The sequence below is a fragment of the Calidris pugnax genome, unplaced genomic scaffold, assembly GCF_001431845.1.
Source record: "Calidris pugnax isolate Ruff unplaced genomic scaffold, ASM143184v1 scaffold273, whole genome shotgun sequence".
NCBI lineage: Eukaryota > Metazoa > Chordata > Aves > Charadriiformes > Scolopacidae > Calidris > Calidris pugnax.
Genome location: NW_015094508.1, coordinates 4,804,608 through 4,829,932, shown reverse-complemented (window position 1 = coordinate 4,829,932; position 25,325 = coordinate 4,804,608). Strand labels below are relative to the sequence as shown.

At 42.1% G+C, this 25,325-nt stretch overlaps 2 protein-coding genes across 6 annotated transcripts in view; one reads left to right on the top strand and one right to left on the bottom strand.

Annotated features, from left to right (window-relative positions):
• The window catches only part of LHFPL2 (lipoma HMGIC fusion partner-like 2), a 90,549-nt gene extending 76,262 nt beyond the window's left edge, over window positions 1-14,287 (top strand). For all 4 annotated transcript variants that reach the window (XM_014965123.1, XM_014965124.1, XM_014965125.1 and 1 more), the window contains one exon: window positions 11,065-14,287. In XM_014965123.1, the coding sequence (XP_014820609.1) occupies window positions 11,065-11,321 (257 nt within the window). In that variant the 3' untranslated portion in view covers window positions 11,322-14,287. The remainder of the gene's footprint in view (window positions 1-11,064) is intronic.
• Window positions 14,288-18,719: 4,432 nt separating this feature from the next.
• SCAMP1 (secretory carrier membrane protein 1) overlaps window positions 18,720-25,325 on the bottom strand; it is a 29,383-nt gene continuing 22,777 nt past the window's right edge. For both annotated transcript variants that reach the window (XM_014965025.1, XM_014965024.1), the window contains 2 exons: window positions 23,900-24,017; window positions 18,720-22,084 (listed from right to left, as the gene is read on the bottom strand). In XM_014965025.1, the coding sequence (XP_014820511.1) occupies window positions 21,920-22,084; window positions 23,900-24,017 (283 nt within the window). In that variant the 3' untranslated portion in view covers window positions 18,720-21,919. The remainder of the gene's footprint in view (window positions 22,085-23,899; window positions 24,018-25,325) is intronic.

The window sequence follows — 25,325 nt, the reverse complement described above, 5'->3', positions numbered from 1 at the left end:
GGGTTTAATATTTTTCCTAGAACTTTTTTTTTTTTTTTTTTTTTTTTTTTTTTTTTTTTTTTTTTTTTTTTTTAAAAAAAAAAAAAAAAAAAAAAAAAGAAAAAAACCCAAAACCCCAGCATGTAAAAATTGGGTTGCATCTGTCAGGAGACCAGCTGTGTCCCAGCCACGTGCTGTGGGGTGTCTCTGGCTCGGTCGGGTGACCGCATGGCTGCGTGCTGCTGTCTTGTGGCTGAGCGGGCTGGGCCAGGCTGGCAGTTATACAGCCAGTTAGCAGAGATACACCCAGTCAGCCGAACCAGAGGTTTGTGTCTTCAAAGGCCACCGCAGGTGGGCCAGGAGCATTAGCTTCCCCTGGCCACTTCGTCAGAGCCTGTCCGCTTGGGCCCAGATGTCTGCTGCCAGATTTGGGCTTCCCTCCCTCACCCCAGCAGTTTCTCCTCCAGTATTGCTGGGGAATGACTTGGCTTCTTTCTTTCCAGGGTCCTACTTTAGTATTCTCCTCTCATCACCCAAGGCTGAGGTTTCCTTAACATTTCACCCTGCTTTGCTCCTGCGCAGCATTTCCCCTTTTACCTCTGCTTTGCTCTGGGAGGCTGTTTTCTACCCTGCTTGTCCTGCACACTCCCAAGCAGTGACATCTCTTCCACAGTACTTTGTGTTTTCAGGTGTCTCACAAGCTCTCCTGTGTTCATTCCTCTGTCCTTTCCATGATTTCTTATTTTTTCCCTTTTATTACTATTCATGTCTTCCCCTGTTCCCTGCTGTGCTATCTTGGGGAGTTCCTCCATCAGAAACCACCACAGCTCCTGGGCAATATTACAGTTCCAGGAGTGCAGCTTTACCCTCAAATGCCAGGATTCTCCTCCACAATTTTCTAAAATGAAAGGGAGTGTGAAGGCAGCTGTGAGAGGGTTTTTTACATCTCTTGCACTGAGAAACAGTTCAGCGTGTTGTAGTTACTGGTCACCACTTCCATTTGGGAGGCCGGGTGATTGGGAAGGTGGCCTGAGCAGAGCGTGGTGGGAACCACCTGAAGGGGAAGAGGGTCTGGAGCTGCTTGTGGGGGTGTATGAAGTAGGATCCGGCCCTGCGGCTGCCTGCTCCCGGTGGCTGGAAGGTAAGGAGGCCGTTGGGAGTTGGGGAGGAGGAAGCTGAGGAGGAAGCGGGAGGTCAGCCAGGGCTTTCCTTGGAGAGGGTAGAAAACGCAGAAGGAGCAGCAAGCTGCTGTGGAGGGGGCATGAGGCTGCCAGAGCTCTTTGATGCTCGGAGTGTCACGCAGAAGGTCGTGATAGTTGCCGAGTAGTTTAGGGTATTCAGTTGTAATGCAGCAGCACGCTGTAAAGAAGACTATTTTCTCAGACTGTTTTGTCTGAGAAAGGGCCAAGCTGGTGAGCAAGGAGGAAAGCACCTTGTGGGCTCATGTTGCTGCCTGCGGGCGACGGAAGCTGTTGCTGGGCCGGGGAGCCCGGGCAGCGGGGGAGCAGAGCGAGAGTGGTTTTGCCCTCGAAGGCAAGGAAACTTCTTGTTTGTCTTTCTAAAATGCAGAGCACGCATTTTTCAGAAAGTATATTTCCTCTTGGATTCAGCGCACAGTCTTTCTTTTCTGATGCCAGAATTCTGAATTCTTGGGGTGGGAAGAAAGAAAAAAAAGTGGGGGGAGGGGGATTTATAATGGAAATCCTGACAGTCTGAACTGCTTTTGCTGTCTGCGGTATAGAGCTTCCTGTAACCTATATGGCCAAATGCCAGCATGACATCTAATACACACTTGGCTGCTGAAAGTTCAAGCGAAGGGGACTGCTGTGTTGGAATATGCCAGGGAAGGAAAATTGAGTTCAAGTGCTAAATTGCTGTTGAGCCTGAGGGAGAGTATTAGTAACTTCAAAGAAGTAAAGTGAAGATTTCAGTGTTTTGTTAGATTTGGTGGTCGGCTCATCTCCTGTGTTACCAAGGTGGGCATGTGGGAACCAGACGCTACCCAGCAGATTGTAAACAGAATGGAAAAATAAACCAAAAATACAGGTTTTCAGTGATTAAGTTTGGCAGCTGATTTTCTCAGCAAGCGTAGATCTCTTCCGTGAGTGCTCAGTGTGAGGCTCTTGCGCTACCCACTGAGAAGTGTTGTACTGTGGTACAGGTGCACACCGAGGTCACACTGTGGCATAGGTGAGATGCTGAGAACTTCTTTATACCCCTTCCCTGGCCATGCAGGTTAAGAGAATGCTCTCCATCCTCCAAGAGGGCAAGGGGTAGCAGGAGAGTAGCAGGGCTCCCTTTCACTTGGATTTTTGCTTCCAGGCCTCAGAGCCAAGACTGATGCTGCTGTTTGCATATAGGATGCAAACACTAGGAAAATATTTAAACTCAAGAAATGCTGTGTTTTCACTCAGACGCAGGAAGAAAGATGAGAGTGGCTCTTTCAAGACAGGAGGCTAATTTATGCTTAGCTCCTGTCTTCGGTGTGCCTGGTGTGGTGGTGAAGGAAATCGATGGTTTTTAGTCTTGCTTCCTTCCTCAACTGCACTCTGCTGCTGTACGACCCATGAAGCCACCCAAAATTTTTCCCTTCCTGCCTCCCCTTCCCCTTTTCCTTCTTGCTGAGCTTTAGATCCTCTGCAGCTCCTTTCCCTGCAATCCCCAAGATCTTGTTAGTGTTGTGGGATCAGTGTTGTGGAAATGTAATGCCATGGAAAAGGTGGCCTTTTACCTCTTTGCTTAAACCAAGGCAGGTTGTTGCTTTGTCCTCACTTAAAGGGCTACAGTCGGCAGGTGGTGGATTTCATTCCCTTTCTGCTGATTCAACACAAGCGATTAATGGTTTGGAGGTCATGGCACTCACTGCTCAAACAGCAGGGGAAAAGGTTATGGTGAGTGGTGTGAAACATACTGGGTCTTCTCTGCTTCTTTCATGGGCAGAACAATTGATGTGGCCTGGTATTTCCTTCCCTGACTCACTAACCTCCCAAATTTACCATCCACAACTGAGTTTCTCATTTCGCGGCTTCAAACCTTTTATTGGGCTGTCCTAAATTAAAAACACTCAATGCTTCATTGGCTTTTAAAGTAGAGTGTGAGAGTGACCAGCCCTTGTGACTATGCCTGAGCAGTGGTCCTACAACTGGAGGGGTCTTCAGTTACCTCTGCATTGCTGAAAACTTATAAACATTTGGCTTTATCCCCATAAGGTGCTTTATCTTGACTTAATTGTAGGGTTAGCATCCACCACACAGGAGCTCCTGTAGGGTGGTGACATGACTCCAGGTGGCTGATGGCCAGCAAAGAGGCAGTGGTGTCATTTCAGGGCTTGAGGCTGATCTTACTTTGAACCTCCGCGTTTCCTTCCCTCCCAAATAACAGGCACCCTTACCACATGTATAAAAATCATTAAAAGCTAATGGTGAATTTGCCTTCCCCTCTCCTAAAAACAGGAGTCTGCAGAGTCATGTTTTGTTACAGAGAAGTCCAGGTAGTTAGATCACACTAATATTGAGTAAACCAAACCCTGAATCCCCCATATGATGTCATTCTGCCAAAGCAACCAATGTCGAGCTGGTGAACTGACTCACTTTGTGGTTTTTCTGGAGGTAGCAAAACATACGTAACAGTTGTCTCCCACCAGTAACCCCCTGCACTGTAGTCCTGTCCCTGTTTTCTGGGGTCATCGGTAGTGCCATCAGAAGTTTACGTATGTTTGCATAGTTTTGGTTATGAATGAGCACCGTTGATCTGCTTAATAAATGGGAAAAGACACATGAGCAAATAGTATAGGTAATTTACTGTTGAAAAGAGTAGGGATCTTGTCCTTTTCCTCAGCTTGGGGAAGGCAGTGGTGAGGGAACTGCTTTTTCTTCTGGTAACTGCTTACCCTTATATGACCCTGAGACAATTTTAAAGGGAAAAAAAAAATATCTGTGCAGGTTTTGAGCCTTTCCCTGGTTATAAACAATTCGTAGAATCATAGAATTGTCCAAGCTGGAAGGGAACTCCAAAGGTCATCTAATCCAACCTCCCCGCAGTCAGCAGGGACACCCCCAACTAGACCAGGTTGCCCAGGGCCTCATCGAGCCTCACCTTGAATATCTCCAGGGATGGTGCCTCAGCCACCTCCCTGGGCAACACTGGTTCCAGTGCTCCACCACCCTCACAGTGCCTGCCTCAGCTCAGGGTATCTCAGGCACACTGAAATCTCTATACAGCTGTGGTCCTCTGCAGTGACTGCAGGTATGGACCTTGCCTCAGTGCATTGCCCACCAGCAGCCCTTCCCACCCTCAACAGCCATGCTTCCAACTTATCCCAAATCCTCTCTCCTTGTGCAAACCTGCAATGGGTGTAGTGTCCAGGTAGGCTTTTTTTAAGCATTGATCTGTTTAACGTTATGAATTTTCCTTTCATTTTTTGTGCAGCATTTCCAAGTGGGCCCACAGGCTGACTCCAAGGCTCTAGGGCTTGCAGACTCTCCCCTTTGTTTTTGGGCAAAGACCTTCTTGCCTCTGGTCACCTGGTTGCGTTCTGTGGGTCTGGCAGTCACCCAGGGGGATGGAGAGCATCCTGTGCTGCTCCCCCTCCCGCATCTCAGCACTACCCTCACCCTTTTCCTACACCCTACACGTGGAGTGCTGAGACCACCACGTCAGCTGGACTGCATCCACCTCGTTAGCTCTCATCTGATTAAAATGGGATTACTGAATCATTTCACAGGGCTGAAGGTGTCTGTTATCCAGCTGCCGAGTAGGAGGCCGGCGCTTCAGTTGTCTGTTGGTGGCTGAAGCAGTCACAAGGATGCATAAGGCAACCTGGTGGTATTCCACTTGGGTAGGGTTTGTCAGGGAAAGGTTGCACCCGTGAAAGCCTCCTCGGGTTAGGCCAGCGTAGTACATCTGTGTGAAGACTTTACGCGTGAAATTGCTCGGGTATTCAGGTGGCTTATTGGCACGTTTGGAAATAGGAGCAATAAAGCCAGGGTTGTGTTGCCCGGCTGGTGCAATGCCCTTGGGCTGGGCGTTTGTCTCCGGTGGTTGCGCGGGAGAGGAGGATGCTCAGGATGGTGGCCGCTGAGGAGGCGACCTGCCTGCGCGGCGTTGTGCGAGGCTGATCCCTCCCGGCCTTTACCCTTTTCCTCTTCCTCTCCTGGAAGGCTGTTGCTGGGCTGTGCCTGCTCCGTGGGAGCCGGTTGCAGTGCCACCTCATTGATCACAGCTGCTTAATTTCCTGTTTCTTCAGCAGCATTTAAAAGCTTTTTCGCTATTTTGCTAGGAAATGAGAAGATAGTTTCAGGCTTTGCAATGGAAATTGGCTTTGTTAGTGTAGGCTGTTGTTTAATATGGCACGACAGCAGCTGCACAGGGGACTGTCAAAACTAAATAGAATGCCTTCACTTAGCTAAACAAGCATCTGCCTAACCCCTGTCTCGGGGGGTTGCGTCCAAGGATGGAATGAAAAAGCTTTTACTCAGGTCTGACCCCAGCACGTAATGTGACATACAAATGCCCAGAGCGATAGAGTGGTCTGCTGGTTTTCCACCATGTCAGCCTGTCAGGTGATGCTGTGTAAAAACAGGAGGAGCAATTGCTGCAGTTCCAGGCCCTTAAAAGGGGAAAAGTTCTTGGCACACAAATACAAAATGGCTTTTCCTATAGAAAAAGCGTTACTGACTGTCTCCAGAAATGTCATAGCACAGGGGTGCAGTCTGCTATATTTATATCAATATTTCACAGTACGCTGTAATGTTTTGCTTTGGCCTTTTAGGAGAAAGGAGTTGCTTTTACATCGTTTGAATATAGAATGGCTGGTATTTTAATAGGTTGTCTGTGTTGTAATCAACCAGGAAATATATTTTAGTCTAATCCAATAAAATCTAAATCTCATCTGAATTCTGTATGTCTTAAGGCTTCTTTCTGAAAGCAGATAGTTAGGGATTGATAATAAAATATTATGTGGGCAAATTGCCTTTATTGAAAGATGGGAAAATATTCTCTGCTGACAGACGTAAAGAGTTTTAGATGAGATCTCTGGATAAAAGAGTAATTTAAATAGTTTTCTGTTGTCATTCCTGGGCATCTGGCAGCATTGTGTAGCATTCTTTCAGACCTCTGTTTTAAGGAAGCCTAAGAGGAAAGGTAACTGAGAGCTTGCAACAACTAACAAAAAGGAAAATGCAATTATGAAAAATTAGCATGATAAATTAAAGAAGTGGGATGGAGCTAATTAAGAAGTAGTAGCAAGAGTACGTGTACAGCAGAAGCTGCACTCCCAACAGTGCAGTTGTGCTCAGAGAGGGGGTAAAGTCTATACCAGAGCAACCCTGAGCTCTGTGAGCCTGTAGAGGAGCACAGTGGAAAACAGCTTTTAATGTTTTCAGAAATGAATTTGTTCCTCCCAGCAGGGAGGACAAACAGTAATGCTTCCACAGGTAGATTGGCTGTGAATTAAAACTCTCATTTACTGCACGTCAGCATGAAGAACTGAAAGGATTTGTTGCAGAAAACTTTTCTTCAGACAGAGCACTCAGTTTTTGTTCTCTGTTCTTTCTCTTGAAGATTGCGCTTTCTTCAGAGTTACTGGGACAAGAGCAAAACCTGATGTATTAAGAAAAAGAAATCTCTATCATTAATATTTACTATCCTCCTGTAATAACGTCTCAGGGCAAACTGTCAACAGGAGGTAATTGTTGCTTTATCACATGATGCTGACATAAAATTATACAACACAAAACTGAGTTTTGTACTGCAATGGCTAACAAAAGCTTAAGTGCTTTAATCTTAATTTACAGCATTACATGGTTTAGAAAGCTGCACAATACGGATTAAATGCAGAGGTAGTATTTGAGTGAGTCAAGTGTAAGAATAACAATTGAATTCAAGAATTGAATTATAATAGCCAATGGGTGCAGAGAGCAACTTTTATACACAGATCTTCAGACTGTGCTGGGAGCTGGTCTTGTGTTCCTGTGCGCTGTGAGTAGGAGGGCATCCCAGGAGCAAGGCGCGTGGCTCCCCTTTCCAGCCCCTCGTGAGCTCCGGGCCACGCTCTCTGCCCTGTTTCGTCCCCTGGCAAGGTACTTTGCTCCTGGTTTGGTGCAGCCCTTCCAGCACCCTCCTCTGCCTTTCCCCCCGGGGACTCTTCAGAAGACAAAGCCACAGGCGCCGATGTGGGTTCCTGTGGTCCGTGCGCAGCTCAAAACCCACGTCTCTTCCTTCAGCGTTTCTCTGAAGGCTGCCTATGGGTGTGATGATGCTACTGCCAGTACGCCCTTCGAGGTTGTCTCCCTGGTGCCTCGTGCTCCTGTCTGTGTGCCTCTTGTCTGAAAAGCAGATTGCCAGCTATTGGAGGCAGAAACTGTGAGCAGAGCTGGCAGGCTCTGTGATAATGCAAATAAATAACCGAAAGGAGAGAGCTGCAGGCAGGCGAGCCCCAGGGACTGAGCAGCAGCCACAAAAAGACAGGGATATAGGCAGTTAAGCTTAAACTTCTGCCAAAGAAGCAAAGAGACGTAAGGGACCCTGCCAGGCTCTGCCCTGTAGACACCGGTATGGGAAATCAGTGCTGAGAATTCACCATATTTTTTTCCCCTTGTGGATCATCTGGCCACAGACTGTCCTCTAAGTGGTTTTTGCTCAACTGCAGCTGCTTGCATGTGTGTTAGATGTAGATCAAGGCCACACTGTTTGCTGTAGAAACAGCCCTCTGGCTTTTTCGTGTTGCATAAAATGGTTGTGCAGTGCTCCTTAGGTCAAAGGTGGAGGAGCACAGAGACTGCCAAGCCTTTCGTATTGCATTTAACCCTTTTGCCTGTTTAAAAGCAGACCATGACTTTCAAAGCAGTGCCACAACTTCTTCTGCCCTTCCTACCTCTGCTGTATCTTTATCTTATTCTTTCCACATGGGCATTTTTCCTTCCCTTCCTTCTGCATCCCTGTTCCTAGGATCAGAGGAGTGTTTCTCTTTGGGGAGTCTCTGGAAGCTGCTGCTCTGGTTACAAGTAGTTGGACAGATAAGTGCTTTGGATTGCTGGCTTCTGCTTTAGCCCATGATTTGCTCTGTTGGTGGGTGGTAAAGCATCTTCTGTCTATTTTGTTTAAGCTGCAGGAGTCAGGAGTCATTGAGATGAGCTCTGTCGCCTGTGACTGTTTATTTTGTAGTTGCTTGGAAGCAAGAGGAAAAGCTCCTCTTGATCTTTTCACTCGAGCACCCGTTTTTGGGCAGGTAGGGAGATTCGGGAAGGGATCTCTACACTCTGGGCAGCTCAGCCATTGCTCTGGGTGTTGGAGCTTTGAGCTGAATACGCGATGAGGAAACCTGCCTCTCCGCTTGCTGTTAGTGGGTGTGAAATCCAAGGAGTGATGTTTTTGTTGTGGGTATGTTGAATCGGCTTGATTGAATCATCTTTATTCACTTTTCCTAGCAAGCATGAACCAGGTATTAATGAAATGAGAAATATTAGTGATAGTGAGAAGAGGTCCTGAGAAGCTTTCTGTCTACACAGAAATGGAGTAGTAGAAGGTAGGTTTGGTAGTGAAAACATTATTATTTTTTTTTTTCTTTTATTATGCTAGGCCAGTATAGGATTCACAGAGTTAGCTATCTAAGGGAAAAATCAGGTGAGACTCTGACTGTATTCAAGTCCATAATTAAGACTTTTCTCCAAATTTTGTTTTCATCTGTGAGAAAACAGCTGTAGTTTATTAAATTATGGGCTGTAGTCTAATATTTCTACACTCATCAAAAAAAATTCAATTCAGTAAAGTCCTGATGACACTTGACAGCAGTGCTGCAGCCTTTTGGGGGGCCTGAACCAGTAGCTTTCAGGAGTTGTTCAGTGCTCTAGTTTTGGTAAAAAGAGATGGATTTAGGTTCTCAGTCCTGCTTGTTTCTCAGCCACAAGCCAGGTTTGCTCTTAAACTTAGACTCTCTAGCCTTACGAGTGATGGAGTGATAAATTTTTAAAACTTCCTTGTTGGCAGCAGCTACATTGGCATTTCAGCTCCGGCTTCTTAATTCAGTGATGGTGATTTTTAACTACCAAAGGGCTTGTGATCAGAAAATGGCAACTAGCCCATACCAGTGTACAGTCAGAAAAATACATAGTGCGGTCATGCCGGTTACGCAGAACAGGAAACTAGTGATGAGTAGAGGAGAAGGAACTGCTGGTGTTTAGTCTGAAACAGCTGCAGGGCTCAGCAGGATGAAAGCACAGCTTATCCAGGTCTGTCCAAGATAAAGCAATACTTTATACTTAATGTAGTTTGGCCAATCAGCCAGGAAACACTGCATAAAAGTTGTCATTGGTTCTTAAATGTAAGCAATGATGAAATCCCTTCACAGAGAATGGATATCACTCGCTAATGGATTTTGCTGCCCCAAAGAATAATGACATTTAGTTCATTCATGCCCATGGTGTTGTGTCATCGTTAGAAAAACGCTGGAGGAAGGACTTTCTTTTGTGAAATGTCTGGCATTCATAGACATTAATTTTAGGCAGTTGGATGATGGGTTTTGCATTTTGTGTACTTTAACTGCTTACTAGCTAGGACACAGCTTTTCTTCTTGAGTGAGGAAGTTTTCTTGCATCTGGCTGAATTTCTTTAAACAAACAATTAGGGAAACCTAACATACCGCAGAACATGCTAGTCTGACTGAATTGAAGAAGATGCAAACAAGTCGTTATGGCTGTTCTTGGTAATCTTCTTAGTATAGGGAGAAAAATAACTACTTGGTAGAAATTTCGGGATTAGAGGAAATCTAATGGATGAACAAGCACCATACATAAAAAGCACAACTTTCAGCCCACTGCTAGAAGGTAACAGCACCATTACCAGCTTTTTTTGTCAAGGTGCCAGGTTGAATAAAGGGTTTTACAGTGCAGGACAAATAAATAGAATTAATGGGATTTGGAAGGCTGTATTCATTTTCTGGTTAAACTGATTTTGTTTAAGCAAAAACTACTTCTCATAATTCTTCCTGTTCTTCTGAGTAAAATTTTAAAGAAAACAGAAAGTAAATTTTGATACCTATGAGCTGCCCTGGTGTTTAGCTCCTTCTTACATACCTTGTAGGAGGGAGGTCTGTCATTTTTTCAGCCAGGCCCATAAGAGAGCACTGTAGCCAGCAACACGTTAGGCATTTTGATTAACTCTTTTGTCATTGTGCAAAGACCCATCATGTGTGCAGGGACTGTAATGTGACTTTTAATTTCCTAAAGGAAGCCCTTCGCTGCTTAGATAAAGAGTGGTCCTCAGAGGAGAGACAACTAGGAACATGAGAGACAATCAGACAGGCAAAGCATCTCCTCTGAGCTTTTTACTTCTAGCCTGAGGCACGGGGTCTCTGGGGAGTTGAGGCTTTTACTCCTGCGTCCCTAGAAATGTGCTTTCCTTCTGCAGCCATCGATCACCTGTTTAGGGGATCCCAGTGTTACCCACACACTGGGTGCAGGTACTTCCACCTGTTAGTTTGGGGCTGACTCTGGAATCCCTTCGTTATGAGCGCAGCTTACTGAGCTGGCAATATTATTTTTCTGCTATGTCATAATCTGACCAAATAAGCAGGTGCAGTGTGAAATTATTATTTTTAATTCTTTTTTGAGGCAAAAAAAATCAATGTAGGAAAAATACAGAGGAAAAAAAGGCAAAAGTGTTTATGATGAATGACTAAATTAAGCAGAATGAGGGCTAGCTGAACAAAAACTCAAAAGTGGAGGCTAAGGACTTGGAAAGAGTAAATATAAACAGTAGGTTGAGGTGCTCGAATGTTTTGCAAACTCTGTGTGCAAACAAAGGATGTAGAAGGAATAGAGAGATTGAAATGAGGATTTAGGCCATTATCGTATGAAATAAGCCTTTCCTAAGAAAAACCACAAGATAGCTCCAAGTTTAGATAGAACACTGCACAGTGGGCAGTGGGAGACAATCGGTAGCAGAAGGTTGGATGGATGAGGATGTCTTCTCCTCCTAATCCTGGTATCTAGGAGTAAGGAGTGACCATGATAACCATTACTACATGTGTTGCACTCGGTGCTAAGCTGAACATTTGCTAAACTTGTGTCTTTCTGTTTTTATTTCTAGGCCTCTTCCTTATTTTAGGCTTGATACTTTACCCTGCCGGTTGGGGATGCCAGAAAGCAATAAGCTATTGTGGACCTTATGCTTCTGCTTACAAACTAGGAGACTGCTCCTTGGGCTGGGCTTTCTACACAGCTATTGGTGGCACTATTCTGACGTTCATCTGTGCGGTCTTCTCGGCGCAAGCTGAAATAGCCACATCCAGTGACAAAGTGCAAGAAGAAATAGAAGAAGGAAAAAACCTTATCTGCCTCCTTTAACTCCAGCGGGGAACAAACACCAGTGCCTGGATCTTACTCTGCTTTCCATTGACTGGAGAAGCAGATCCGCTTACCTGTTTCCACCATTTGTGTGACTGAGCCCCATGCATTCCAGCCCCGAACTACTGAAATGGTCTTTCTTCCTTTGCTGGGCAATGAGGATCAGAGGAAGGATCCAGAGAAAGCAGAATGTAAATACTTGGGGATATTTTTAGTTTCATTCTATGATCAGGACATAGTGGAATATATTAATCTGACTGGGGAGGTGAGGAATGACGTGTATATAGCAGGAATGTTGTTGTTATAGCTGACAAATTCTGATTGATCGGATTGCCTTACCCACCTTGGTCACTTTGAAGAATTCGGATTTAAAATTTTAAGAGCCAGCACATACTATTTTTATTTTTTTTTTTTCTTATACAAAAGAGAAGCCTATTTTAATTAGGCTTTGTTTCTAAGGGCTCCCCTCACCTGTGAATATTCCACCACCACCTGGTTTGGTACCATACTTTTCATTGAGGTGCTTTTTGATACTGAACTGACCTGATAGTACAGTGCCTTCTCAGACAGTAAGTATACCTTGGAGAGAGCAAAGTTGACGTGATGCCAAGTTTACACCAATCTTTAAGAGTTTAAAAAGTTGACACCCTGCCAGGCTTCTTTGTCTTGAAACTTACAGTGCAAGGTGTGTGCCACTTGTTACATAGCCGGTAAACGATTTTGTTTCCATTGACTAAACAGAGAAGCTGTTCTTACACGGGCTTTCACCTGATTCTGATAAAATTGTTTGAAATAACCATTGTTAGAAATATTTCTACAGCCTTGATTAGAAGTCCTGAAATCCCAAGCAAATAAGAACTTCCTACAGGACAGCTGGGCACTATCCTGTGAATGCCAACAGCCTGACCTGGGCTGTAGCCTCTCCTGAAAATGTAGAACACACGTTGAACTTCAACAGTATTATTTTTTCTTTTGCCAGTGAAACCTCATTCCTCGTCTACAGATCGGTCTGTCTCATGACCCAGAGCCACATGAGTCCTTAAGAAATTTACATTTTTCAGGAAGTCTTGCCAAATTCTACAAGGCTGGGAAGATCTCTTCCCTTTTTTTAAAACCGCACGTAGTATGGACATTTTTCCAACTAAATCAGCAGAACTAAAACAGACCTTGCCACAAATGACATTCCTTTCTCAAAGGCAGTTGGTTGTATTACTTGTGGTGTTGCATCACTTTCTAGAACTACTTCTGAAAACAAATTTAAACTATATTTTAAAAAACGAAGGGATGGTGCAACTGTGCCATGTGAGCGTTGGGGATAATTTATCTGAGGAGTAGTTCTAATGCAACACTAAGTGAATTTTAGACTCCCTTTCTTATTTGTTAGCTTAACATCTCCCAGTGACAATGTTACTCTCCGTCACTGCACTCTATAATAATGGAGCAGAGAGTCTTGTTTATGCCATTAGTTTAGTTATAGGTATTAAAAAAAACGCTGTTACTGTACAGATGGGTGCCTGTCTTCAGGACACTGCTGAAGGGACTGGCAATACAAGAGCTGTTCAGCAGGCAAGGACCACCAGCCCAGGGCCAGCCAGGAGCAGGGGTGAGCACTAGCAGTGGTGGTGGTGGAGCACCCTCCATCCCTGCTCAGACACCCCCTTGGCCATCTGTGGAGCAAAGCAGGGCCAGCTGCCAGCCTGTGCCTGTCCCTGCCCTGGGCACCTTCCCGCCACGGGCGGGATGGACGGACACGGAGGTGATCTCTGAGCCGCTCTGCAACAAACAAGGCTGATATTAAAAGAGATATTCTGCTGATATTAAAAAGAGATTGTTTTAATCTAGCCTTTTCCTGTCTTCACCTGCTCCTGATACCCGCTTCCACCGTATTCTAGTGTAAAACGGGTAAATCACTTTTCTTTTAAATATTTAATTAAAAAAAACCCAAAAACAAACCCACGAAAGTTACGGTCTGGAACCATTTCTGCCAACTGCCTGCACAAAGCAAGATTTGTGATTTAGCACAAAGTGACTTTCATGAAGCGGTCTTGAGGATGAAACTCGCAGCCGGCACGTCCTGTCCACACCGGTGGTCTTCTTCTCCTGGACTTTTTTTTTTTCCCCTCTGAAGGGCAGGCCTGGCGAGGGGAGTCACACCGTCCTTGTGGTGTTCCTCCTGAGCCCTCTGCTGGAGCCTGCGCCACAGAGGCTGGGCTACCAGTTGGGAAAGGAGGAGGGGGTGGTAGGAAGGGTAAGAGTAGCACATAGATCAGGTAAGGATTAATTATGAAATAGATTTGGGGTTTTAGCTTTTCTTAGGTGGGTAGCAATCCAGTGTCCGTGTCACCACTGCCCATAAATCTTGACACAATATTAAGGTGACAAATGCTGCTTTGGCTTGAGCACTTGATCAGTCAGAATAAGGTCAGTTCTTCCAAAAGTTATAGAGGGGATATACTGCTTTGCCTTAGAAGTAAACAATGATCAACCTTCATTTACGTTACTAGCTGACCTCTGCTGTGATCTACAGAACGCTTGAAAAATTTTTAATAGTGCAGTTTTTAAGTACAAAGGAGGTATTTTCAGTGGCATGTTTTGCTTTTGTTTGCATTTGTAACCAAGAAGAACCAGCTTTTCTGCTTGTTGCTGGTATTACTATCAACTTGCGCTGCGACAACATAATCAACTAACTTGCAAGAATATCCATGTTCATCACATAGCACAGATAGAAGACAGGCTGGGAAGAAATAACAGAAAAAAAATAATCAGAATTTCTTTTCTCAGGGTTCTGTTTTTCTAGCAAGTGAGAAGATGGTATATATTGCAGATATTTTTTTTTTCTGGAGGTTGTTATCAGGTGTAGGGTGCACTCACTAAACTTGACAGCTGTTTAAAGTTGTTCCTGAAGTTCACCTCAGCAGTAGCTTTCAAAGGTATTTTGGAAAAATTTAAAAAAAAAAAAAAAAAAGCATTCCCCTGGCACTCAGGAGAGCAGGAGCCTGTGACTTGAGGCACAGGTGGAGCATCCCCAGGGTTGCCTTGTTGATGAGGTTGCCTGTTCACGCGGGTTCGTTTGTAGATCAAACTGCTTATCTGTGCTTTTAAAGGCTCAGCCCCTTGTGGCCTCTGCTTGCATCTCTGCTCTGCTTTCTTCTCCTTTTCCTGTACCTGCTGCTGATGTGCTTTTGTGCTGTCCCATCTTCCTCCCTGATCAAATGCTGGGGACGCCTGCCTTTGGCAAATGACCTCCTGGAATCCTTTCTGCTGAATGTGTATCCTCTCCATGACTTACTGGTATTGCTTTGCCATGGAGAAAAAAAAAAAAAAAAAAAAAAAGAAAGAAAAAAGAAGAGAAATCAGCTTAAAGCTAATTTAATTAATTTCATGAGGGGGCTGCGGAGTGTAACTGCTTCTCAGTGTACATGCACTGCGTAGGCTCTAGAAGAATTTGCTGTGGATTCTTTAAAACCTGTGTGCCAATTAGTTTAGTTTAACTTTGGTTTTGTGGTATTGAAGAATTCTTCAAACATCTGTGGTTTGATCAACTTCGTAAACCTGTACTCTGTAAAGTGCCATAGACTTTTTTTTTTTTTAAATTGTAGCATATTTAAAATATATATATAAATATATATACACAAACTTGTGTGAGATGTGCAATACCAGGAATGGGTTTTGTTGTGGTTTTTATTTTTTCCTTAGTTTTTGCTTTTAAACGAGAGATTTGAAAAGGGACTTCCCAGGGAAGAAGCGGCTGGAGTTTTGGTGATGTGGACAAACTGAAGACTAGAGTAATGCAATGGAATCCCTGATTTTGAAAATTAATACAACACGCCTAAATGCAGCTTAAAGATTTAACAAAAATCTTTTCTAGATTGATTTGAAATACTCAGATCTACACAATACAGATAATATAAATGTGAAGCTGTGTCCGTTTTCTGGCACTATACAATCTAAAAGCTGAAAAGGCTCAGCAAGGTTTCTTAATGTGCTTTATTTACAGTGTGGCACTGCAAAAAAAAAAAAACCATCGCTGCTGAGCTATTTCTGGGTTGTCTCTATCGCCTTTGTATCTTTGCTACTCAATAAAGGCCTCTGGCTTCTGAGAACTTTTTTTTCAGCCAAATCATTTCCATTTTGCATTGCTAATCCCGCATCAGGGAATCTGGCGTCCCGGTGGGGAAGGGGAGAGGAGGAGCTGAATTCCTCCTCCTGTGGGGCAGGAGGGAGCCCAACAAAACCAGAGCAGAGCAGGGAAGGCGGAGGCTGCGGCCGCTCTGCCCGGGGAGGGCGGCCGTGGCAAACCAGCTGGGGTGGGCTTTGAGCCATGGGTTATTTGTGGTACTGTGTTCCTGTTCTTGAGTCACCACTATGTACATTTGTTAGCATGAGTGATGTACCTAATGTGTTATTTTTTAATCTAAATTTCGATTAAAATGTGAGTTTTTCAAACTTCTGACGGGAGTCTGACTACCTTAATTCAAGCATACGGGACAGGTTGAGCCGCGGCAAGGTAGCTTTGATTGTAGCTTTAATAGCATTTAAGATCCCAGCCCACTGATGTTGTTAGCGTTTCAGATTTCCATCTTGATTTTTACCTATTATTACCACTTACTGATGAAAAAGTATGTGATCTGAAACTGTAGCTATGTATTATATAATACAGTTGCATTAAACAGACTTTCTAATTGAATGTACGTCTGATTGATAAATGTTTTTCGTTTTGCAACTAAAGCACCGCAGTTCCCTTCTCACGGAAAGGGGAAGCAGAGGGTCAGAACAAATACTGCTCAATCCCACCGACTTGTTTTAAAAGGGCATTTCCCACCACGTGGCTTCCCTTTCACCTGTGACTGGACAAACACTACTCTGATTGATGTTACCTACTTGTTCTCCAAGCAAATTTATGGCTCAACAGGGATTAAGGCTTTCAGCAGTTTTCAAATAAAAGCCAGGCTGTCGCCTTTGTCTCATAAGTTGCCATGGTTCATTTCTATTAAATTTACATATATTTGCCTTTAGTTTAATTACACTTCCAACAGTTTCTAAACTTCCAAGAAGTAGCTCTTCGTTAAAACTTGGAACATTTAGAAACATTCGGAAACCTTCAGTCCAGAAGAAGTTAGGGGACAGGTGACACTGAATGCACCACCACATGAGTTGCAGGTACTGATACAGCAGTTAGTTATTATTCTACAAATATAAATTACTGCCAAATGCAACTACAAAGAAGTACTGATTTGTATAGCTAAGAATATTGCCTGCCTTTTTCGGTAAGGTTAATGGCGCTGGCAATACAGAACACAGAGTTCAGTTCTGTAATAATCACACAATTAGAGATTTCTGTGTTCCAGCAACTTCTTCCCCAAGCTCCAGTTGGGTTTAGAAATGAGAAAGTGAATGTATTTTATTAATATCAGAGGGACCGACACATAAAAATGTTGTTTTGCTCTTGTGATTCCTGAAAGCTTGCTTTCAAATAGATGCCTTTTGCTGGATTTGTGGTATCTTCCCGTCAGTGAAATTCTCAGAGTGTGGCGATCGGTGTTCCTGACCAGCTTTAGGCATTGCTCAGATGCAAGGGGTTGGGGAATTTGGTCTAGCTGAGAACAGTAAAGAAAAAATAATTCCAAATTTCATCACATTCTTCAGACCACTTCCAATTGGTCTCTCCCCTTGGACAGAAAGTATCCCGCCCCTCTCTGCCCAGTCCAGCATCTCCACTCTTTTCTCTGGAACACCAAACCCACGTCTGTAGCACAGACAACAGCCCTGCGCGGCAAGAACGGCAACACCTGCTTTGGCACGGCCTCAGCGACTGCAGCTCGGATGGCACACGGCTGCTTAATTGGGCTATAAACACTGTAAAATCTACTTGCAGCAAATGTCAGCTGAGACAGTGGCAGAGCAGCTGATGCCACCGCAGCATCACCCATGGTCAGGGGCAGCTGGTTTTCAAAAGAGCTAGAAAGCTTCGGGTTGGAAGGGACCTTAAAGATCATGGAGTTCCAACCCCCCTGCCATGGGCAGGGACACCTCCCACCAGAGCAGGTTGCTCAAGGCCACATCCAGCCTGGCCTTGAACACTTCCAGGGATGGGGCATCCACAACTTCCCTGGGCAACCTGTTCCAGTGTCTCACCACCCTCACAGGAAAGAATTTCTTCCTGGTATCTAACCTAAATCTACCCTCTTTAAAAAAACTACTACCCCTCATTCTATATTGAGAGACAGCAAAACAAAGAAATTAAGATCACTGTTGTTTAATCACTATCTGTTCATCCAAGAAAAAGCACATTTTAGACAAGCTGTATATGTTTCCATTAAACAGCTGGACAATAAATTTATTTCCAGAGGAGAATGCAGGGCAGTGTGACCCACAAGTCATCCCATCAACACTTCCCATCAACCCATTCCCATCAACACTTCCCCCCCCAGCCCCCCACCTTGGTAGTGCATGACACGGTGTCTAGTTTAATCCTAGCATAAAGTTAAACTAGTATTCTGCTCCTGAGGTAAGAACCCTGAACCACTTCTTTTGTGGGTCCTTCTGATTTTTCTGCAGATGAGAATAAAAGCTACACTGCAGGCATAAAATTAATCTGCAGGGGAAAAAAAAAAAAAAAGTGCAAGCTAATTCTTATATATTTTAACATAGCGGAATGGAACCTAACGCACTTTTTTTTTTTTTAAATTATCTGATCCACTGTGCCTTACTACTGACCATAACGGGAGTGCTCCAGGTGCTTGCCCTTCCCTTGGCAGAAACACCTTCCCAGCAGCACCATTGGGTATCTTTAACCACAGTTCCCTTCCCTGTGCTGTTGTCTCTCTGTGTGTGCACGCCCTCCCAGCTTCCTGCTGACAACTTCTTGAGGAAAACGAGCCCCAGCGAACCAGAGGAATTACCTCCCCACAACAGCACTTAAACTGTGTAGTAATTCTAACCATAAAACAGGACTGGCTCGTGCTGCACAACTGTGCTTGCCACTGCCACCCTACATCTGTGCACTGCGAAGAAACGGGTCAAGCTGATGAGGAATTTCCCTACTAAATGATGTGTGCAAGTGTCTTCAAAAACTCACATCTGCCCTCTCCCAAAATAATCCTGACTGTCCTCAGAGCACTGTCCTCTCTATTGTGCATTTGCAAACGTCATGTTACACTGCTCTACAGGAAGCCATTTCACCCTTCAAAAAAAACCCAGTAATAAATCCAGTACCGGACAGGAGGTGTTACAGTTGATATTATTAAAAAAAAAAAACCACACCAAAAAACCAAACCCAAACCCAACAGACTGTGATGGTGCCTAAAAAACGAAACGAAAAAATCAAGACACAGCAGTGATATAGAAATGTCAATTTGGAGGCAGAAATTAGGAAAATAAACACTACCAAAACAACGCTGTTTTCAACAACTTCATTTTACTTTCAACAGTGTTTTAGGATTCACGTAATACTTGTAGAACTTCATTCAGTAATGACAGAACACATTTAGATTTTAACCCTCGTGAGTTTACAGCACAAGAAGGTGGGCTGCAAGTGTTTAAGAACGTTCTTCATAACAGTTGAGTAGATCAATTCTCCATACCTTAACGTATTATTTTGATAGCAGACATTTTGCTTCTCCATATCAGCAGAATTACAGCATTTACATACAGAATTATAAAAACCAAGTGAAACTTTTACACAGATCATCTGCCCTGCACGTTAACCTGACTGTTAGAAGAAATATCCCCATATTGGTCGAAACTATACAGAGCAAACACTCAGGAAAAAAGTTTTTTTTTTATTCTATTACACTGTGTTAATACAATAAATATACAAAACTTCTAAACTACTCAGACATGCAACAGAGGGACAGAAGTGCATTTGTACAGAACTGTGACATTCACCAGGATGGCAGAGCATTGTTAGTAATTTACAAAATATACAAACATCCCTCAGATAAATAAAACCAACTTCTAAATTACAGATCAATGACTACTGACATTCCAGTGTTTAAACTTCGTACTTTGTACTCAATTTGCCACAATACTACAAAATGACAACTTAGGTGGGCGCCATACTCTGATATTAAACAAGAGAGACTGCAAAATCTAATTTTCATCAGGTACAAAATATTTTAACAAGTATCAGCCTTCTGTTGTCAAAGCTAAATGCAAACTTCTCCCTCCCCTCTGAGCTGCAAAGTGTCAGAGATTTCTGGTTTAACCAAATCACATGTAACTGAACCTTGAATTTCACTTCAGAAGTTTAAATCTGTACAACATTCAACCCATGACATTACACATCCATCCTCCCTATACACAGAACATTAAATCTGTTTTCTCAAAGAGCCTTTAAACATTTGGGAAAAAAAAAAAATCTGCCTGCCAAATTCAGGTTTTATTCCTACTGGGTTTTTTTTCCATAGTATGTTCTGGTAATGCATGTTTTTATGCCATTTTCAACTTAAAATGCAAGGATGACATCCCTGGGATTCCGGCCCAAGACAAGTGCTGAAATTTTGATTTAAAAGTACTCCATAGTAGAGTTTCAGATACAACCTTCTAGTCAAGTTTAAAGGATCATGAAAAGAACAATCTTGGTATACAGCTGCTAGAAGGATGATGCCTGATCCCAACAGAAAATGGTGGCTTTTATCTGGAAAGCTTTTAATAACATTCCACACAAATTTAAGTTCGATGCTAGCATGTCCACTAGTATGAAATTTTAGAGCCCCTATTACACAGAATATTTAATTTGCTTTTAACTTCTATGATGCAGATAACATTTAGAAGCAAGTATATTTGTTAATATGAACTTCAGCACAGGTGAAACTACGACATTTATCCAAATTCAAGTCAGATTTAAAGAAATTATTAAAAGAAAGGAGACTAATAGGGACTTCATGCTAACAGTACAATACTGATGCAGGGATTAAGCTAGAGGTTTTATTTTTTGTAATGCTCTTCTGTTATTATGACTACAGTGTAGTGAACAAGAACCTACAAAAGTCGGTCCACATTCAGAACATGGAGGTCCTCAGAATTTATGCTCTTAGTAGAAGTGATTCACCTTAAGAGCCGAATCAATTTCACCCACAGACTACACTTACACAGGCTGTGGGATGTGGTCCTTCCCATTTTCATTTTCTAAAGCAGAGTTTGAAAAAACAGCCCAAGTATTGTGCATAAGACTCATGAGGCAATCCAAGAACACAAACAGTCTTCAAAGGAAAGAAACATGACATTATACTAAGACCTGATTATATTCTAGAGTATTATGATGGTATGTACCATTATGGATTGTTCAGTTCCACAGCACCCACTTAACCTCTCAGGCCTCCAGTTCAATGAGTTAAATTTTAGCTTTGTTAAAAATTAAGATTTCTCACTTTTCCAACTCAAATATTTTAAAAGCTTTTTTTTCCGCCCCCCCAGCTTAAATCGCATCACAGAGATGGCTGAGTCAATGTTAAAATGAATTCAAGTATGTGTTAAATGCCATTGGTTAAGAAGCTTGGGTTTTGACAATATTCCTGTTAGAAAATTAAATACTGCATATTTAGGTTTTTGGACAAGCAGTAACAGACTGACTAGGCTAGAGATTTAGTACCACTGTTAAACACAAATCTACACTTAAAAAGTAACCACCCCCCCCAAAATCCCAAACACAACAAAAATACCACTGCATGTAGAAGAGGGAAGGCGGGCAAGAAACTAGTGTTCTAGAAGTCAATATTGGTTTCTTTTCCAGCAAAATTATTATCCCAAGACATGAATACCGAAATGAAAAATAGCAAATATATAATCATTTAGCTCTGTGATTGAAACCACCGGGTAACTTCCTTAAACTGTACACTGCATTACACATTCTATGACAGAGAATGCTTATGCACCATAGTCATTTCTCACAGGTAGAGAATACTCCATGAAAAGAGATACAAACGCACGCTATAATTATAAAGTGGCGCAGGTAAATTCTGGACCAAAACACTACTTAAACAAGATCAGATAACTCAACAGTATTCATGCAAACTTACAGGTTTATATCAAAAGACTTATCCTAAAAAAAAAAAACCAAGAAAAGAATTTATAGTATCTACCCTACTTGTATTTGTCCTCCAGCAGCTGCTGAAATTACAAAAGCAGTAGCCAAACTAACTTCCTACATCTCTCAGTCTACCCCATTTCTTGTAGTACAAATAGGGGGAAAAAATTCTTGTGAAGAAAAATAATTGATCCAAAGTGTTCTCCAGAAGTTAAAAAAAATACCGGAGTGAACCACTAAAAAACCTTCCAAATTATTAATGCATTTATTTGACCATTATATGCCACAATTCATTCTCAGGCCAACTGTTGAAATAATTTATCCCCTATAAAGTACGGAAGGCTTTATATTCTAGAATTGCAACATCTCAAAGAAGGGAAAAGAATGGTTATCTTTTTAAAATAAATAAGTTTATAATAAAACAAACCAAACGTTTCCCATTTTACCCATGCACAGCTGCGGGAGAGACAAACATGCTGTGTGAATTTTCATCTAGGCTTTTAGGGAATATAATAGGTGACCGGAAAATAAGATACACTCGAAGAGAACTGCGATGACTCCTCCTGTCTCCCTACATTCGGTTCCCCTTGAAGGCGTTCTGAGCCGCGCTGGTGGCTGCTGTCGAGGCGGCGTTGGCTGCGGCGGTTTGCACGGTTTTGTTGGACATCACTCCTGTCGCAAACTCCTGCTGCGCCTTCTCAAAACTAGCACCGGTCGTGCGGTACAGACCATGCACCTGAGGAGGGGGAAAAACAGTGAAAACACGGCGCTGAACCTTCCGTTCCTTGACGGACCAACAGCAAAGTCTCAAACACAAAGCAGAGCCGCACGGTGGGGAAATCTCATTCGCTTCTGCATTTGGGAGGATACAGAAATGCGTAAACGGTGGTTTTTTTCCACAATTCCTACAAATTTTGATTGCCCTGCTACACGAACAGTTCGACTGTAGGAATAACCTGTGACCTTTTCCAAGTTCAGAGAGGTCTCAGAGGTCTTTACTAAAATGTGCGTGGTATCTACTGTCTGAAAGAACATATTTAACTACACAAACAGGCTGCAACCTTAGGATGAACACAGGGCTCACAGATTGAAAAAATGTCTTCTGTCTCTGTTTGTATACAACTTGTCATACTCATTAAAAGAGTTAGTACAGGTGCATGGTAAAAAAAAAAACAACAAACCAGCAGGAAACAAGCCCCCCAAAGTAGTTTTGAATCCACTGTGTTAATAACATTTTGGTGAACTTTTTTCTACATCAATTTTTATTTTTAAAATTAATTTCTCTGATTGATACTGTTACAAGAACAAGCAAAGGTATGACTGAACCTTAAAAAGTATAAAATGTCCTAATAATGCAGATTATGTAACCACTAAACTAGCGTGATGACCAATAGTTCTGCATAGTAAACAGGTTTTAAACAATATGACTTACAGATACTCTAAACAATATGGTGTATAATCTCTAGTACAACAAAAAACCTAAATCCAATTGGTAACTTCCAATTACGTGAGTATTAAAGTTAAAATGCTATTTCTGACTCATATTCAATGAAGTCACAATAAAGTTGTCAAATAATATTGCAAAGAATTCTTCATTCAAGTGTAGCAGGAAAATTAATGTTGTAATGTTTTTGTTATAAATGTCACTACTTCTCATTCATAAATATATACCAGGTCACGTGTGGGTATGCAGGTTTTTTTAAAAGAATCCAGGTGCATATGGTAGGAAGAGTGTAAAAAAAATGCTCCACTATACATTTTTCTTGATTGTTTCTTTCTCCTGTACCTGAGTATTTGTGCAGAAAAAAGGAGAAGGGAGATCTTCAGGCAATGCTTAAAATTTCTAGCTTACTGTAGATAGGCGAGAAAAGTTTGGGTGTTACTGAGGCTGAGTTATCAGAATTGCCAGCATACCATCATCAAAATTCTCAGTTACATTTATCCTAAACAACAACAAAAACTTACTAGCACATTAGTATCTAAAATTACGTCTTCTAGAAATACACAAAAAGGAACCAAGAGAAATAAGCATCTTTCTTTGAGCTTTCATGTTATGCAATCATTAAGCGACAATAAAATGTTAAAATGATATAGACAGAGAAATAAAAAATCCTTTTCTGAGGTGCCAGGCATCCCCTTCTTCTATTGGTATGAACAGGAATGAATTTGCTAAGAGCTGAAACTTTGCAATCATTTGAATCACACTTCACTTTGCCTGGTGAATCACCACAGATTTGAAAATTACAACCTGGTATCTACAGGTACAATCATCGTGTCCAGTGCATTCACCTACCCTTTTGTTGTGGGCTACCTCCCAATTTCTCTTATTCAGAGCTATCCTTCCCCTTTTTAGTTTGCAGAAAATATGTGTATTGTACAAACAGCATTTTGTAACAGTATAATCAAAAAAGTAGAGTTATTAATATGTAGGGCACAACCCCAGGAATGCAATTTAATCCCCATTACTTTGTGAGAAAGCACCTCTCTCATGCAGGAAAGCAAAATCAGGTCAAGTATAGGAAACAGAGAAAGGGAATAACATGTAACATACCTTTTTGAACATAACTAATGAAATGACAGCAGATGCTGTGAAAAGCGCAGCTATGATTATCATCATAATGCCAACAGGAATACTCTTGTTAAGACCAGTAAGAGATGAAATCCACCCACTGAAAGAAAAAAGACAAACTTCACTAACACAGCACTTGAACCATTCAACCACAGGTACCAAGGGAAGTTTTATACACTTCATGGTTCTGATCAGCTGTAAACATTTGTGAAGGAACAGTCATGGCAATTTTTCATATGCATATATCAGTTCTACAACAAGCTTTTAGAGCTTAGTTTCCATTTTTCCTCATGCATGCAGTGAAACTATACAAAAAATTGTAGTAAAGATGATTATCCATGAGAAGAACTGTGAAGAAATTACAGAGCTGCACATCAACTTTTGGGTTTTGATATTTTTTTTGGTCATGCTGTCATTTCAAACTGATTTAAGACTACGTGATTTTGTGGAAGAAAAAATGTCCCTAAAAATATCTCTTCTAACTTCTTTAACTATAAACCAAAACCATGGTTTACATGCAGAGCTTCTATGTGGAAAGACTCATTTAACTGTACCCACACAGCGATGCTTTCTCCTTTGAGGTTAATATGATAGTTTTTTGAAGCAGATGCACTACCCGATTAACTAGTAGAAAAGGCTGTTGTACCAGTATCTACTTCAAACATTTGCTCATTTGCCCAGAAAAATACAATATCAAACTTGCAATCACAAAAAGCCTAAAGGAAAATAAAATAAAGAAAAATAAAGAAAATAAATCTGTAAACCTGAAAAACCTTAAAACTTTCCTCTACCGGTTTCACATTGCTTTGATATCCCCTAGGTCTAACTGGATGCGATCACGAAACTCCAAAATTTAAACTGGAATTAGCATTTTCTGACAATTATTTATGATAATTTTCTGATAATTAGCATTTTCTGATGTTTTTTTCATACCCCTTCCCCAGATATCCTTAAAAGCGCACACTACATACTTGGAGAGCTGGCCCCCTAAAATACTTTTTTATTTTGTTCAAGTCAATCCATGTATCTATGAAAAAGCAAAACTGTGGATTTGAAAGCAAAAATAATAAAACAGAATCTTTCCTTACACTACAGTGCTAAAGCAATGCTGTTTTGTCTGCCTTACGTATGCTTTGAGGTTAGCAGCAAAAAGCCCTGATCACAGCTCTCCACGCTGGCTACAGCAGCTGTGCTTGTAGTTAGTTCAAGCTTGTTAGTTTACTTCCCAAGGATGGTGACTGACCCCAATAGCTTCTCCTTGTAAAATTTAAGTATTAGACCTCGAAAACTCAAATAAAAGCTAATATACATAAAAGATTCATGTAAAAGCTTATATATTTACAAGCATCAACAAGAAAAAATGAACTATTACAAATAAGGAGCCAACTCAGACAAATAAGCTTTTCAA